This window comes from Amblyomma mixtum, chromosome 3, assembly GCF_055824585.1.
Source record: "Amblyomma mixtum isolate Tamu chromosome 3, ASM5582458v1, whole genome shotgun sequence".
In the NCBI taxonomy this organism is placed as follows: Eukaryota; Metazoa; Arthropoda; class Arachnida; order Ixodida; family Ixodidae; genus Amblyomma; species Amblyomma mixtum.
Genome location: NC_143014.1, coordinates 191,119,187 through 191,136,519, shown reverse-complemented (window position 1 = coordinate 191,136,519; position 17,333 = coordinate 191,119,187). Strand labels below are relative to the sequence as shown.

General features: G+C 47.8%; 1 protein-coding gene across 8 annotated transcripts in view; it reads right to left on the bottom strand.

Moving 5' to 3' along the window:
* Positions 1–17,333, bottom strand: part of LOC149353062 (GTPase-activating Rap/Ran-GAP domain-like protein 3) — an 829,394-nt gene that overhangs the window by 40,377 nt on the left and 771,684 nt on the right. For all 8 annotated transcript variants that reach the window (XM_089582257.1, XM_089582254.1, XM_089582252.1 and 5 more), the window contains 7 exons: positions 15,618–15,736; positions 14,192–14,256; positions 11,761–11,827; positions 6,761–6,787; positions 5,616–5,691; positions 5,044–5,142; positions 355–458 (listed from right to left, as the gene is read on the bottom strand). In XM_089582257.1, the coding sequence (XP_089438383.1) occupies positions 355–458; positions 5,044–5,142; positions 5,616–5,691; positions 6,761–6,787; positions 11,761–11,827; positions 14,192–14,256; positions 15,618–15,736 (557 nt within the window). The remainder of the gene's footprint in view (positions 1–354; positions 459–5,043; positions 5,143–5,615; positions 5,692–6,760; positions 6,788–11,760; positions 11,828–14,191; positions 14,257–15,617; positions 15,737–17,333) is intronic.

Here is a 17,333-nt window from a genome sequence, read left to right as displayed (position 1 = left end):
AGAGCTGCTGCCTATCGACTATAGAGAAGGAGGGGGGACAAATGTGGCAATAACTTCCAGGCGAAGACAAAAGAGAACAGAATGCGTTGCAGGAGTGTGTGCAAAGCAGCTAATACATTTGGAATCAGTGGTATGGTACTCGAAGTTAAGAGCGTAGCTTTTATGTTGAATAAATACCGCGAAGCGGAGCCATTGAGGCTGAGAACCCCTTTTTCATCGGATAGCTTTTGCCGCAAGCAGGGTTGCCTAACGGCCGAAGGCAAGCACACGTCCGATCAGGCTCAGGAAACCCTTGGTGCGCTGTAGTGTAACCAGGCAGATCTATTGGCGCTCTTTTCTGCGTAGTTTACTCACCTGTTGCTTGTTGTCCTTGGAGTATGGAAGCAGCGTTGAGACGTGGAATATGATCTCGTGACCTTCGTAGATGGTGTAGACAGAGTACTTGCCCGTCATGTCACCTACAGCAAGTGAAGAAAACAAACGCAAAAACGAGTCACAGAAATTAAGGCGCAAATGCAGTGCCCATATTCGTCCGTAATTATAACTTAATTTCAGGAACATCCGGTTATCGTGTCACATAAAGCTATTTTGGCATGTCTTGCGGCCGTGACCCATAAGCAAGATGCTATAACCGCACAGTAAGCGTGAATATAACAAATAGGTAGTTTCTTTGGCCCTTCTTTCTAGTTACGTCGACTCGATCACTGCCGTGCCTTGAAGCACCGCTTTATGTGGCTGATGAGTAGCCGGCAGATATGCTGCCCCTTTAAATTTTTGCTGAATTTGAGTATAATGTTTATGCGAGGCGTTTCAGGGACGTTTATAGTCATATTCAAAGATTTAGTTTTTGAGGTAAAACGATGATTACTTCGGCATCGATGTCTCACTGGTGATAGAGGTCAGAAAGCAAGCGAGACATGCTAATTATTAGGTTGTCAGGTAAAATATAGTGCTGAGTTCTCGTTTTTCACACTTGGGCGTCTTATCATAAGTAAACGCTTCTAGCCAGTTGTCCGCCACCGCTGGCACTAGTATGAATAACAAGGCGTCCGTTTGCCGCCAAGAGCTTATTTCCAAATATTGTTCAAAATCGCTTCTGAAATAACCGAGCGTATGTATAGTTCAAGGACAAAAGAAGATAACAGTCGTAATAAACGAAACAGAGCATTCCCAATGGTTACCAGGAGAAAGCGTAATTGAGAAATCATTTTAGACAGTGAAACTTTGACTGTATAGAAAAGAAAGTCCCGCCGGTCGGAGCCGAACCTATGACCACAAAGCGTCGAGTGCGGTGCGCTACCACTTGAGCTACGGCGACGGCTGTCCCCACTGTTACTTCCCAAGGTGCGTGCGTGTGTGCCACCGAAACTACCAAGAACTTCCTTTTTTTCTTTTTTCAGCGACAGCTGTTTCATAGAGGCCAACCCGTCGATGCATTACCGTAGCCCGTAAACACAGCTGTCAACACGACCCTGGCGCTCATCACGCACCCGTGGCTGGTCTCTGCGGCTCAAAGAAGAGGTTGCGCGGGGTACTCATTATGATCAGCGTAGAAGAACCTGAATATGGACGTGGCTGAAAGCTTAGCAAAGGCGGGGGTCCTACGCTTGCGCGTCCAGTGGCCATTTTCGCAATGTGTGCACGATCGCTGCAGCCTTAGGAAAACAAGTTTTAGCTCATTAGAAAGCGCTCATTTCGCAGACTACAAGGCGGCCCTTCTACATTCTACACAAGGCGGCAGTGTAATATCGCATTACTTTTGAGCTTTCGCTGATTTTAGCGCATTACGCAGCACAACGCAAACACTTGACAATTTTTCATATGATGATAAAGTGACCCGAAGAAAGTAAAGCTTATTACGACCTAACTTCCCGAAGGCTGATCCAACAGCCGAAACCATGCAGTAAGTTTTTCTAAACGACTTCCGTATCATGTGTGTCCCTGCAGCCTATAGCAACAACGTAATAACATACAGGACGGCGCATCGAGACTACCGCTGGGGCACGCACGCGCCCATCTCGCTTTTACAAAAGCACGCAGGGGCTGACGCCGACAGGCGTCACCCGGAAAGACAAACGGCGAGGTCGTAGACGCTCGTCTTTCACGGAGCTTGTCGCCTGTTACTGGCGGCCGTCACGCCACTGCGCAGGTTTTTCCCTTTTTGACCAGCCGGGACTTCTGCAGAAATGCTCCGAATCCTTAGACGAAGGCCGCGCGTGTCCTTTCCTTTAAGAGGCCGTACTTACGCCCACGCCAGGTTATGAATGTATCCACCTGTCACTTCCTCACGCCACCCCTTTTGCCCTTTTTCTCTGCCACTGCCGCCCGTGACTCATCCTGACGGTCACAGGAGTCGCCATGCGGTTGCCGCAGGAGCGCATAGTGCGCTGCCGACACGCACGTCGTCGTAAAAGGCGTCGATGCTAAGGGACGGTGCTGAGTCCATTCACCCCTGCGACCACAGAAAAAATATCCGAGCCGATGGTTGCCCGGGAAGCCGTCTTCTGCGACCGCACGGCACAGCTCAGACCCTGTCTCCTTGGAATAGAGGGCGCTGGAATACTCCATCGCGCAGGATTTGTTCGTTTTTTACACGGAACATTAACAACAAGCAGAAAGGGGTGCCAACGGCACCCTCACTCGAAGCCTGGGACTCTGGCGTTGAACTACACAGCAGAAGGCTACACAGCAGTTGGACGCCTCCTCACGAAGGGCTCATCTTTCGGTGTCTTTCGATCTGTACCGCCACGCTGCTAGCTTTTACTCCAGTAACATAACTACAAGCTGCGTGCAGGAATTTTTTCAAATGATTAGATTACCTCGCAAAAATAGGAATACGCGTAGACGGCACTGAAAAGAGAGCGTTACCAAACAGTGCGGCACAAAAAAAAAAAGAAAATATCAGCCACTTGTGCCGACTCGCCACACACTTTTATTTCCTAGGAGAAGTGAAGATTTTGCGCGGAGCGAACTAGTTTATTGGGGTTTAACGTCCCAAAGCAACTCAGGCAATGAGGGAGGAGGGAACTGGTTGGCTCTGCCTCGTAAATTGCTGATAAGAAACAACGCTCACAGCGTGACCCAAGAAGCCTTGTGGCGTAGAGTGGCTTTTTAGGAATAGCGCATGCAAAACACGAATAGCGGGAAGCGACGAAGAGGACGGCCGCAGCAGTATCCCCACTGGCGGCAGGCTCAGTCATGGTGGTCGAACTCGTGACGACTTATTTTAAATCACGAACTCGAGCTTCGTGGTAGGATATACTAACTCGTTCATTGATTTTCAAAGTCTTTGCGCAAAAAAAGTCAGTTTCCCGTAGCGAACAAGCGGAATGAATTAATGAATGAACCTTTTATTGCAAGGAAGGGATGGGACTCGGCCGTTGTTGGGGAATTAGGAGGAGGGATGGCGGTGAACGAGCAGAATGATATAGTCACGAAGAGATTGTACATTCAACTGCACTGAGAGAATCCAGGCATATGCCAGGATTCGCTCGCCGTTGACTTTTTCACTTCGCTTCACCGGGCGCGCAAATCTGGATCTTCGTGTTGTCGTTTTTTGTCCTTGCGTTCTCGACTCTGTTCGTGAAGCTCTTCTCGCGAGCACTGCTTCGGGCGACACATCTTCTCTGCCGTGCTATAGCGACTGATTGAGTGACGGCGCGCCCACAAGCAGCATGCCACGAGAAACCGACGTTACAAAAGCTCACGGTTTGGGACGACGTGAAATCCCAGTAACAGCTACCGCTGCACATCCGCGGCCAGGGAGAGAGAATGAAGCGCGATATTTTTGCGCAGCCTGAAGAGATGGAACGTGACATTGGATACCGTCGCTAAGAGGCTCGCGGTAACAACGCTGTTTTTTACATTCATGGAAGACTCTAGCTTTCTGGGGCAGGGGTAGGAGTTACGTTTTGTACAAACTATGCGACGCAGGTGGATAAGTTGCCAACAAGTACAATGTAAGGCTAATCCCGCTTGCCCTTTAGCGTCACCACCCTCGCTTTCATCCGGAAACGTGCTGGGAGTGCGTTGGCCGCAGCTGGCGCAAGACGGAACTGGAGATCACGGGGCAAGGCCCTTGCAACGTAATGTGGTTGACGATGATGGTGTTTGTGTACTTTCCAGCGCCATACAGCGCAGCCGTGTCTGATTTCTGCGCAAATAACCACTGCCTGCGCTTACTTTAGCTCCTCCCCAAAAATTGATTCGCTACCTGCGCGCATTGCCCTCGGAAAAGCAAGACGGCTGATTCATTCGAAATTCGGCGCCTGAAAGTGAGGGCAGCTTCAACCAAAATAAATGAAGTTCATTCTCTCTCACTTCATTTTGCTGGTGCAAGGTAAAGAGATGGAACGACGCTGCTTTTTTTTTTTTTTTTACGCTAGTCGAGCGTTATTTGGGTAGTATTGTCAGTTAAAGCAACGATTTAGAGTGGAGTTGGCCAAACAGTGGGTGTCGTGGCTGTATTCTGGCGCCAAGAGGGCTATAAATATTGGAATCGTCTGAAGAGCAACTGCACGCCTCTCTTTACGAGAACGGTACTGCTTGTAACAAGCTACACTGTTTCATACTCCGATGGGTCACTGCAGCCCGTACCACCACTTTTAAGTGTTGCGATGGCTGGCTTTCTCACCGGATGGTCCACCGAGCTCCCGGTGACGCGTGGTATGTTCCCAGCCTTTCGACAAAACCTTGGACTCGCTGTTGCTCATATCAAAATGGGCTGAATGCCTGGCAATGTGATCGTATTATGGTGCGCGAGTACTCAAGAAATGCTCGCGTGTACACTGAGATTATGCGGTATTGGTAGGTCCCTCTTAGGCTAGAAATTAGTGCGCAGCTCTGCGTGCCGGTGTCTCATTAGCCCGCTGCGCATAGTTGGGTCTTTGAAACAGCACGCGCCTAAAGCTCAGTTCGGACGTGCCATCAGCGTAAGCGTCGGCGGACCCGCGTCTCAGCTGCTAGCTCTTGGAAGCAGCTCGGGCACTGGGTAGCACAAGGCTCGAGCGCGGTGGATGGTGAAGTCAGATTGCGCGCGCATACCTTTGACGTCCAGACCTCCTCTGTACTTGTCCCAGCCTTTCAGGCGGACTTTCTCGCCGAGCAGGTTGACGAAGCGATCGAACTCTCGACTTCCCACCTCTGTCGGGAAAGGAAAAAAGGCCCAGTTGCAATGAAGTGCTCCAGGGCCCATTGCACTACGCCGACATATCGGCACTGCGGCATCGTCAAAAAAATAGCGCGCAGGCAAAGCGGCTCGAGACAACGAGCTAGAGGAGAGTGCACAACAAAGATAAAGAAAGAAGAGCTTCTCGGGATCTGCGCGAATACGTCATTCGCGCAGATCCCGAGAAGCTCTTCTTTCTCAGCCGTTTCTCCTTTCCTTCACCACTATTTTTTTCTTCACGGTTGATTCTCTGCTCTACAAAACGGGGAGCGTGAAAGTCACAAGCATCGGCGTTTATTGAAGAATGCCGAGATGAGCGAGTAACTGAGTCGTGCGCTTATGCTGCGAGCAAGCCATCTCGACGGGGATCAGCAATTCAAATGAGACACTCGTGGCATTTCTAATCGCAGGGCCGCCCGCGCCCGAGGAGCAAGGGAAATGCAGTCACCGTTGCTGAACATCTCGTCGTCAGTTGTCTGGCCTGCCTCCGCGTACAGCACGCCGAATTTGAAATTCACAGATCCCTGCGAGAGAATACAGAGAGAGAGAAAAGCCGCATCATCCCGCACTGTTCCCGAGTATAGAGCAGCTCGACAAAAGCGCTACTACGACCGCAGCTGGGCGTGGTTCTTAAACCCAAGCGCGGAGCTTAGTTGAAGCGAGCACTTAAGGCAGCACTTAGGGTCGTACAGCGTCTGAAGCGCCGGAACGGAATTTATTGAGTTTATTGCACAGCCTTCTTTCCGTACTTAAAATATGCATTTGCGCCGCTTAGTACGTTATCAGCTGAAGAGAAACGTGCACGTTTACGAAACAAACACGTGTGGTGGGCAGCTGCAAGTTGCCGCAGAATGTACTGCATTCTAACTATGATAGGGTTGTCACCGTGTGGTTACACTATAGATCGGTATTGTCTGGAGAATAGGAGCGCGACGTAAAAGTGCGCTTTTTGGACAGTGTTGCCAGGGGATATTTTGGAGTGGGTCTTAAAGAGGGCAAATTGGGCCCGAGCTCGAGCGTCCAGTTTACACGAGCGGCTCGTTTCCGTTTCCATCTCACTTTGTCATTGCGCCTTTCATAAAGTGTTATCGCGATAATCGGTAAGAAGTTTGAAAACTGTTCTTCTAACCGGGCTTTGTAGTCCGAAACACTTCGTAAGTACATAGATCTTTGCGAAAAGACAGAGCTGGCATTCCTCAGCTTTTCGGAATTATTTCTGCAGCACATAGACACCTACAAAGTTTGTAGCGAATCAAATAATCCCTTCTTTACAAAGGGTGTCGGTGAATTGAGTAGCGAGGTAGCAAGAATAACTGGCCATTCTGAGGTTTTGCTTAACCGATCTACTGTTTACATACAACACGACAAATAGAAAGATCTGCCTAGTTTTGACCGATTCAAGCTTATCTTTGGGCAACGGAAAATCAAGGTCGATACCGCTGATATCATACCGATACAAATGTGTAGTTTTCATGGGACACCGGGAATTTGCCTAAGGATGGCTAATAACAGTCAGAACCTAAGGTTCCCTTCAGCTATATTTTGCACACGGAACGTTTGAGAACCCATTTGTAAAGAAATACGATTACTTACTTCCTGTTCTTCCAGCAAGAGCAGGTCCTGGAAAAATAAAAAAAAATTAACAAAAGAACGGTAAACACAGGGTAGACTTCCAGTGAGCGACAACCACGCCCGCGCATAATCAAAACTATCACGAAAGCATTTATAGTTTCCGCAACTTTAGCAGCCTTTATACAGACTGAGTGACGCGGTTAGGGAAAAGTTTAAAAGAAATTATTTCTGCATGTCATTTTCCATGTTATTTATTATGTCACAAGTCCAAGGCACAGCCAACAGCAAAAGTGGGTGTACCAGCCGAAGAGCGAATACTACGTGGATCAGGGCAATACTCTTCACGGACACCAAAATATCTGAGGGTCCATGTCTGCAATGCACTATAGTGAAGAATCGTATGCATGATTGCAACAAGAGGCCTCAAGAAATTTGTCACAAGACATTTGGGTTTATGTCACACTAAAAGATGATAAAATCTGTCCAATACATCGCATTCCACGACGAGAGGTACCTGCAATGGTTGATCACTAGGCATGTAGCTCTGCTGCTGAAAAAGATTCCATGAACCCAGCCTCGGCAGCAGTACCTTCATTGAGGCTAAATGTAAGAAACGCCCCAGCATGAAACTTTTTGTGCACGTTAAAGAATATGGGAGAGTGAATTGCGGAACCCCTCACTGCGGCGTGCATCATCGAAGTCCGAGTGTGAGCGTCGGAGTATCAGTATATGTTGTTAAACAAGACATAGCATTTTTAAAGTCAAAAGAGCCAGGACTGAGGCCAGCTGGTTATCTGCTTAGAATAGTTTTGTGTTAAGTGCAAACTGGACAGAGACGGCCGCAGAGAAACACAACTGACAGCACTAGATCGAAACGAAGACTGACAGAAAGGACACACGCCACAAAGTGGCGCTTTGTGGTGTGTGTCCTTTCTGTCAGTCCTCGTTTCGTTCTCGTGCGCTCGGAAATTTTGAGATGTGTAACGAACTAGCCCGTCAGTTCGTCCGAACCACTAGACGCCGCGTAGCGCCTTGTGCATGTCAGTTGCGCTTCCCTCCGTGTCTCTCAGGTTTCCATTTAGCTCTAAACTTTTCTAAAATCTAACAAAAATATTCTTCTTTTAATAACTTGTTTGAATTATTTTATGTACTTTATACCGCATCCGCGTAATACTGAGATATGCCATAGAACTCGTCACGCACTATAAAGCAGTCAACTAAGCAATACCTAAGGCGAGAGGGGCTCTACTTGGAATTCCAAGGTAGGCAAAAATCTACAGACGGCCAGCTCCACCTAGTTTGGTTTAAAGGAAAGCGGTAGCACTTCTAGTCCAGCCAAATTCTTGTAGCTAAATACAACTGCGAAGTATTTTTTTGTTTGTTTCGAAAGGAGCCAAATCCATAAACCGAAACTAAGCCAAATTATATTGCAATGATAAGCGCTTCTATAAATCTTTCCTTTGGAAAACCTGTTAAAACAAAAGAGGCTCCGTAACGTTTAGACACTCTGTGCGCAAATAATATTTCAAAAAAAGAAAGAGTCAGATCCCCGTGATGAACGGATCAAAACGAGCCAAATCCCCCCGTGAGAGCGTTCTTTGTCAGCTTAAGCCTCATAGCGTGGACTGTTTCCTGTATGATTTCATTCAATCCTTCTCCAGAGCTTCACGATCGACTGCGCAGGTCATGAATTGATCAGCCGAATATTTGAACCGAGAAGAAGACGATAACAAAGAGATCATCAGCCCCGTCGCCATGGAAGCAAGGATGTGCCTCTGATACATCCAACTTTAAAGTGCCTAGTTTGGCCAGTTGGCACTGACTACCTAAATTTGTTAATACTAGCGAAATAGCAGACGAAGACAGGAAACTACAGAACTAGCGATTGTCCTGTCGCTTTGTGTCCTGTGTACGTCTACCACTTCATTACTAATGATAAATTTAGGACGCTACACTGAAATAGAATATATTCTATATGCCATACATTAGAGCTAGTTTACTTCTCCGCTGCGAAAAAGCGAACACAAGAAAAAAAAAAGGATGTTACGTCAGCGCTTGTGACAGAAGCCTGGTGTTCTCATTTACTTGCTTTTGGTGGTGATCCACCGCGGCACCCCTGATTGCACACAATGAATGTTCGAATAAATTTGTTGCTCAATTCACCGCGTATTCATTTTAAACTTTATTTTCACAAGCACAGCTTGAATTAATGCTCCAGAAATAAAATTTTTGGATCAAAGCTGGGTCATATCTCTAGTTCCCTCCGAAAAGAGCCAAATTCGAAGTTTACATGTTGATACTGATGAAATTATTTCTATAACTTCTCAGTACATGGCTGTCTAGTGTTTGTAGCTTACGTGCAAAGCATATCATATAGCAGCTTGGCTAGCGCTACGGGTTTACACGGATAAGAAACTTTCGCGTTTTTCTCAGTTCCTCTTTAGGTGGACTCGGCTTATTTCGAAAAGAGAGTCTTCAACTGTACAATAACCAGGACCGACGGGAAAGAAAGTATATACATCATTATAAGCACCAGAAATGGTGGCGTGCAGTTAAGGGAGCGTTAAAGAACAAAATAAACGGACCTCCCGCTCCCGCGCAGGGAACGAGGAATCTGCAGGAGGGAAGACTCGAGGAAGAGGACTCGAGGAAGCGCAAAGGAAGCGCGTGGCAATAGAAGAAGAAGAAGCGAAAAGGAGACCGCAGACGCCGGCGTCCCGGCAGCGGCCACCGACGGCATTAAATTAATGCACCGCCCGCTGAGAACGCACTGGGACGTAAAGACGAGCGGACAAGTCGAGGCTGCGCACACGAAGCCGCTATACGCCCTGTTCCGAACAGCGAAGCCCCGCGTCTCTGAGCGCACGTAGGCGAGTGCACCAGGCTCCAATCTCGGTTTCCCTTTTTGTTTCCAGCCAACTACCTGGGAACAAGAGACGTCCCCCCCGCAGAGAGGCGAACAGAAGACAGAGCAGCAGGAGCAGCTCGTTATGTACACTGGCACCCAAGGCTCGCCAAAGCGGAGCGTGCTTCTGCAGTCCGCGGAAGCAAATCGGCTTTTCTTTGGAAAGCGTAAAAACGTGCCTACTGGCAGGAGCGGGAGGCCCACCGGAGCTCCAGAGCCCTCATCCACTGCTTCGGCCGCACGCCAGCGTGGAACGCGCACAGCCGCGGCACGCTCCGGTGCGCGCCAGCGGAACGCGCAGGGTCTCCCCGGCTTGCGCCTCCAGCCCCTTCGCGGCGCGGGACGCAATTTTGCGAATCAGGCGGCGGAAAAGGCGAGTGCGCTTCCGTGAGTCTCGGGGAAAAAAAAAATATTGAAAGGACGATAATCATCATAAACGGCGGCCCGAGCCACCAACTTGGAAGAAACCTTCTACGCGGCTGGACACGACGATCGTTGAAGGTCTTTCTTTTCCGAAAAAAAAAAAAAGAAACAAGCGCCCCGATGACGGGCGACGATGACGCAGTGCTGAAGCCGCTCTGGATTCCGCGTATGCGCGGCAAGTTCCCTGCGGTGGGAAAAATAATAAAGAAGTGCCGACCAAGCGCTTTTGTGGCGCCGCGTGAAGAACTGACGCTTTTTTGCTAAAGCGGCGACTGCATGTCATGTGTGACTGCAAAATCGAATCCGAAGAAAGCCTAGACACGCAAAAATGTCGCTTACTTTTCCACGACTAGAGCTTTGGCGCAAGATAAAAGCAGTAGGCGTATCGTGACGCTACAGATCGGAAAAGTAAACTAAGCAAGCCGTGCTTTGGGATTCCATTTTTGCCACGTTTCCCTCTTGCGGCGCGTCTTCCCAAGAGAAACGCTACTTTTGTTTCTGCGCACGCATAATTCTCACGTTGATTCTCCTGCATGCCGGACGCGACGCTGAATTCAAGCTGGCTGTTGTGGGCGCGAATTCACAATTGTAGCCAATGGCGCTGCTCGTTCCTCCAGCACGCATCACGCAATATGCGCGTTGTCCAGCGCCAGCAGCGAGGCCAACGGACGCACTGGAAAGTGTGCGAGCTTTTACACGCTTTCGCTGCTTTAATAACACCACGGTTAAGAATACGACCCGAGAAACTGCGTTACTCTGTATACAACTGATTCTAAAGCACGTCCACTGTTTCTCTTGCGTGTCGCTTCTTTCCATTTTACGCAGCCGCATGCGAGGCATATTCGTACACTAATCTGCATAAACTGCTCACCGCGCCCGAACGCCCTCGCACCTGCCAGTAGGCAACAACAAATCCGCCCAGTGTTCGCGTGCTTGGTCCATCGGCTTGGCTCTGTGGGCAAGCGGACGGTCCAGGGTACGTAAAGATTTATTTGCTGACCTAGAACAGAAGGTCCTGAACTGGCGACGCTGCGCCGTCCGGCAGGAATTTTCATTCTCGAGATGAGTCCGCCCTGCGCCATAACACGCCCAAGCGACAACCTTTGATTACGCTACTCGTAGTCTACAGCGTGCGGCCGCACATCGGTCGTCTGTTTGCGCACCACCGGGCACCGGTGAGCAAATGTTTAGACGCCGAAAGACAGCGAGAGTTTTGGGGAAGAGCAGCGCGGGCTGCACCGGTGCAGCGCTCCCCAAGGCAAACAGGCGCGGTTGCGGGGCGGCCCTCCGAAGACAATCGAAATACGGAGGTAGGTGACTACGGCACGGATATAGATAAAAGAAAAGAGAAACGAGACAAAAACGCAGCAGCATCGGGAGGGCTGTGGAAGAGCTGCGATGAGGACAGATTATGCATGCAGATTCGAGCGGCGCAGTCTCGATTACCCGGCAACGGCAGCGGTTAAATTTATGCCGCGCGCTCCCTCGCATATTTCGCGCAAGGACCTCGGCGTGGTGTACGCGCGCGCGTCGCAGGAAGAAGGTCACTCGCGCGCCGGACGCAGTGGGACCGTGGCCGCGAAAAAAAATGGGAAGGAGATGAAGAAATAAAGCGAAACTAAAGGGCAAAATGAGAATACAACCAGCGCTCCCAAACGGCCTGATCCGAGGCACCTCGGCCGCGAAAGCCTACCTTTTGAATGTCGGGCGTGAAGATCTCCTTGGGCCCCTTTTCGATCCTGTCCAAAGTTTCAAAGTTGCTGAAAAAAAAAAACAGGCAGGGAAGAAGAAAAGAAAGGATCAAGTGGGCGTCAATACAGCACTGCCGCCGAAGGCGAAGCGCACGCGTCGTGAGCAAAGGCCATGGATCGCATCGAGAGAATATCTTCCGCTGTCCTTGTCGGAGTTCCCAAGAAAAAAAAAGTATTATACTAGGCGACCATCAAAGATGCAGCGAGTTTCAGCGCTCTCCGCTCGGTTAACCTCCCCTCACAATGACGTTACTAACGAACGAGGCCGTTAAGTCTACAGCTACCACCGTAATTCGAAGCATCTTTGATAGTCTGTCGCTAACCGAACACGCAAAGCCGAACGGCGAACTAACGCTTAAACGCCCGAGTGGCACTATCGTGGTCTCTTGCGTAGGGGGCTTCGCGTGGGCGTCCACTTTCTGACCCCGACGCCGTTGTCTCGTGTTCTCGGCACGTCGCACGTCGGCATCCTCTAGCCGTTAACGATTTCGCGCCGCTTGACACACTTGCAGCTTCTGATATTCCCAGAGTTGTTTTTAGCGCACTGAAAGACGACACAGTGAACAACAAGAGAGACAGAACAAGGGCTAGGAGAGGAGCGCCCTGTCCTCTCCTCCTCGTCCTTTACTGCGTCCTCTTTGTGTGCGCTAAAAGGAGCTCTGAAAATGGACCAACTAGCCCCACATTGCATATTTCTAATCTTCACCGAGTCGTCGCTTGCGTTCGAATTCGCGGCAACGTTCGCTAACCTCTTGTTCACGACTACTTCCTCAGGGAAGGGGGAGAGGGGGGGGGGGGGGGCATCTTCCCTGCCAGTGGTAGCAAACGGCTGGGTGACGGCGCGCTCGCGAGCGACACCATGCTACGAGAGGCTGACATCATAAAAACCAATGGTTTCGGATGAAGCGAAAGCGTCACATGTCCCACTAAATTGAAACAAAAAAAAAAAGCTAGCCATTTTAAGAAATTTCTTAGACGATGCGGAGAGAATTTAGTTATATAATATGGTGAAAAGGTTCAGAGTGGGCGGCAATGTGACAATGGTGGGTGCACTGCGAACACGGCGGCGTTATTGCGGAATTCTGAAAAAGCTCAGTTTAAAAAAGCGGTCGTGCTACCACGCGCTAATGCACTGCGCGGTGAACTTTAGAGCGCCAATAAGTTTCTCGGTGCAAGGGGTCCCCATGCAGTAGACGCTGCTCACTGCCTCATATTGTTTTCGCGCATTTTACATAAGGCGAATTCGTAACCCGACGCCTTTGTTTCCTCAGCCCCGCCTAGGTATTATTTTAACAAGCGCAGCGCTTATCGAATTCGGCAAACTATAGGCAGCGCATCCCGGAAGGACAGGTGGCTCAACTGGGCTTTTTTTTTTATATATACTGAGGGTTGAAATCGTACACTAGGGTGTGGTTTTATGCCTGACAATAGACACTGTATCTCACACACAACCTGAACGGGAGAAGTGGCACGATGTGGAAAAAATGAAGCGTCAAATGGAGCGAAACACTCGGTTGGCACGATGGGAAGAATTAGCAGCCCGTAAGCAATCTAAGCGACGATGATCTCATGCCCTTCAGAGGAGATATAGCGATTTTATTTGGCAGGAACTATATGCTTGCTCACGATCGGAAAATACGCAGAAAAGAAAAGGATCGCACAGATTGTGCCTTTCTACTATTACCACACACAGCTTTTGTTATGGTTCTTCCCGTTTGCCAAACTATTTAGACAGGTCGTGGCTGCAGCGTGTAGCTATAAGAATTCTTATGTAATGTATGGAATTTAAAGCAATGCAGAACAAAGTTTTTCTAGCGTATTTTCTTCTTTCACATTATGCGTTAGACGTTATTATGCATGAATCACCCCGTCGTAGTCATCTACGACTGCTAAGTAATTTATAACTGAACTTCTTGATGCTGTTTCAGCGGTCGTTTACAGTTTTTTTTTTTTTCATGCCTCACGTGACCTAAACACTTCTTACTTGTCACAGCCGTCGTTCGGTGGATGAGACCGAAGCAGAACCAAGAAAATTTAATTATAAATTATTAACCGCTCGTAGAGGAATATGACGGGGTCCTCCATATATTCTAATGCTTTATGCATCACTACAGAGACGAAAACATAAAAATAAAATGAGGTGTCTATAGTCATTTAAGCACTCAGGACTTATCTCGGTGGTGAAAATGAGCAATGTGCAATATAATTGGTGGAAAAATTGAAGATTATGAAATTAAATGAAGATTATGAAGATTAAAAAGATTATGAACAGAGAAGATCGTACTTTGGTAACATACTCTCGCATATGAAAACAAATAGTACCGCGCTGAAATGAGGTCTTGTAGGAGGAAACGGTCAAAGGTACATATTTACCTTAATATCGATTTCACTGTAAGCGGCTTGCTGGGCGTGTGAGACAGGCATATTCTTTGAGCCCCCTGTAAAAAACAAAAAAAGGTAAGAAAATCTGCACCATGTTCATTTCAAACGCCAATTATGTAGATTGTATAAAGTTTCTGCTATTGTCACAAAGCAACAGGTTTTTTTTTTTTCACATTTTTGAGCTGAAAGGAAAGTGACTGCTTAGAGCACTGCACGAACTGCTTTAAAGACGTGCTGTCGGTACACCGCCTAATAGGAAAAAAAAAAGCATTATAAATACAATACGAAATGCAATACAGGAACGACAAAATAATTGCATGGGTTTCCTAAAAGCGCAAAAGGAGCTGCCTGAGAATAAAAAAAAATTTAGAATAGAATAGTGTTGAAACAGTGAAGATATAGTGTACTGAAAAAAACTATTTCAAGTAAATAGTGAAAATACTGTGAAAATGGAATAAAAGCTACATTCTTCTGATAGAACTTCTATTCTGTTTTCAAATAAAACTCATTATTTTCTGCCTTAAAACGTTTCAAAAAGGCGCAGTGCATATTCGGTGCCTTCTCCGCTGAAATTGGAGCTTTAAGAATGCGTGCCAGCCTCGTGGTAACCTGCTAAAAAGAGTCAGCAGGCAAGCTCCACGCAATAAGCAAGACCCATGGCAGTTAACAAGCAAGGTGAAGGATGCTACGCGAAATTCATATTGATATCCTACTTGCCCAGCAAAGCGTTCACTGAGTACCACAATGACAATCTTTGAAGACACGTCAACTACACATGCCAAGAGGAACAGTCGAGCTTTCCTGAGCCCGCTAGTTCATTTCACACGGAGAAGTATAGCATTACTGGCAAATAACCACGAAACAACATAATGAAAAACAGACAGCGATCTATGAGCCTACTTCAACATTCCTCTTGTAACATAGGAGCCGTAGAGACTAACCACAGTCTGCGCACTGGGATAGCGACAAACTTGTAAAGCCAAGGGAAGTGACGAGTGTTACGCAGCTGAAACGTTGACGCCTCCACAGTAATATCGTATTTGGCTCAGGGGCTATGTGGGGCTTTTCTACATTCGGTGAGCCTTGCAAACGGTGAGGTTTCTGAACGGCTGTGCATTCGTGCGCCGCACAGTACCACACTATTTTTTTTCACAGAGGTTCGGAAGAGACAAACAACAAGGTTAAATGCAGTGAATGTGCACTAAAAGTACACTAAACGCGCGCATAAACCTGTTGTTCGTTCATTCCTAACCTCTGTGGAAAAAAAAGTGCTACCATGCGGCACACGATCATACATCCAATACTTAGCCAACTAGCTCGATTCGACGCAATACTCAGAACGGCGCTGGATTCTCCCGCTGAAAAGTGTTCCGAGCGCTGTTATTCGGCGCCGAGTCACCAGATGGCGCATACTGACCGTCTTTCTCCAGAGGATGGCCCGGTACTGCTGCAGCCCCTGCGTGTTGGAGTCGGACAACACGACTGACAGGAAGAACGACGTCTTCTCGGCGTCGGCGCCCACGTAGTTCTGGTGCACTGCCGCAGAAAGGGGGGAAAAAAGGAAGGGACATTGAATGAAGTGCGCAGCAATGGGTAAAAGTGGCGCAAACTAGTTCGTGAACTTCGAAATCAAGAAACGAACGCGTTGCTGCTAAGCGCCTCAGCAGTGATGAAGAAGAGTCTTCGGCAAATGTGAAACCATAGAGACAGTGAAAGTTAATACGGAGAAAGCGAAGGTCTTCATCGCGATAGAATCTAAAGAATGACAGCGTTCGTTCCCAAGACCGAAGAGCGATGGCTGCCCCTGGTTATCACACCCTAAAGAACCGCAGAAATGTCTTCCAGTAAAGAAAATTCCTCAACTTCTTTTGTCGCATTCATGATACCACAAAATGGAAACAATAAAGGGCGGAAATTATGTGCATACACTTTCTCTCAAACAGCTTAACAGATAAGACGAAACAGGTAGAAGGTATTATTGCATCGCTTGAGTCTCCCAGCCGCGCTACAGTCGAGACATGTCTCGGCGGTTTACGAGGGGTGCCAGACCACTGAAGGGATAGAGAAAACATGACGTGCCACTTGATCGAAATGTATAATGACGACTTCGCAGTATCCTTGGACAACTGAGAGAAAGGGCGAAGCTAAGTGTGTAAGCCACCGATGTGAGTACATTGGAAGGGTGTGAGCCCTCACAGTCCTAGGTACGTTCATTTTCGTTTTGTTTTTACCGAGAACAAAGACTTATTTCAGAATAAGAACAAAGGCCGGATATTATCGTGGCACAGTTGCCCCTGGAGCAGCAAAAATTTCAAGAGCACGCGCACAAGTCATCTATTAATTATTTTCGCAAAATAGCCTTTTATTAGTTTCGCAGGAGAGATAGCGAAACCGACTATTTTCTTCAGGAGGCCGAACCCTGTGCAACCATGTAACAAGCACCGCTACCAAAAGGAAATGTTGAAAATACGAGTATACGCTAACTCAACATTTACGCGCTAATTTTCGGCCCGACGTTGAAAAGGACAAATGAGCCTTCTTCTAGGCTGAAAAAAAAGGTGAATATTCTTCCTTTTTTCTTTTTTTTTTTGCGCTAAACACAGGCGAAAAAAAAAAGCCCCGAAAAGAACCAAAAACTAGTCTCCACTTTTTTTTCAACTCCCTTCGCCTCTCAGCACTCCTGCACAAGGCGAAGCCAGACTCGCAGGCGGATAGGGGTGGTGGCTAACCTGTGGTACAATAAAGCGGTGTTTGTCGAACTAGCACTTTTATGAACTTGCAATAATAAAAAAAAATGAACCAAGGACTACACGTAAACTCACAAACGTAGCACGTGCAAGTAAGGAAGTACGATAAAAGCTAAGCACTTCACCTCATGTACTCTTCTGCCAACGTCATCAGCGTTTGTAAGAATTCCGTCCTGAATGTGCGAGTGGGCCCGTTCTCGCTTTGGCTTTACAAAACTCGGTGCGTTTATTTTTTGTTTGGAAAGATATAATTATTTTATTGTGATCTATTTGCCTTAGAGAAACGGTGCGCCGAAACTGGACCAGAGAGTTTTGCGAAGACTACGCAGAAAAAAAAAAACCTTGATTTTGTCGCAAAGTGCTGTTTTGTTTACACTTTCAATTGG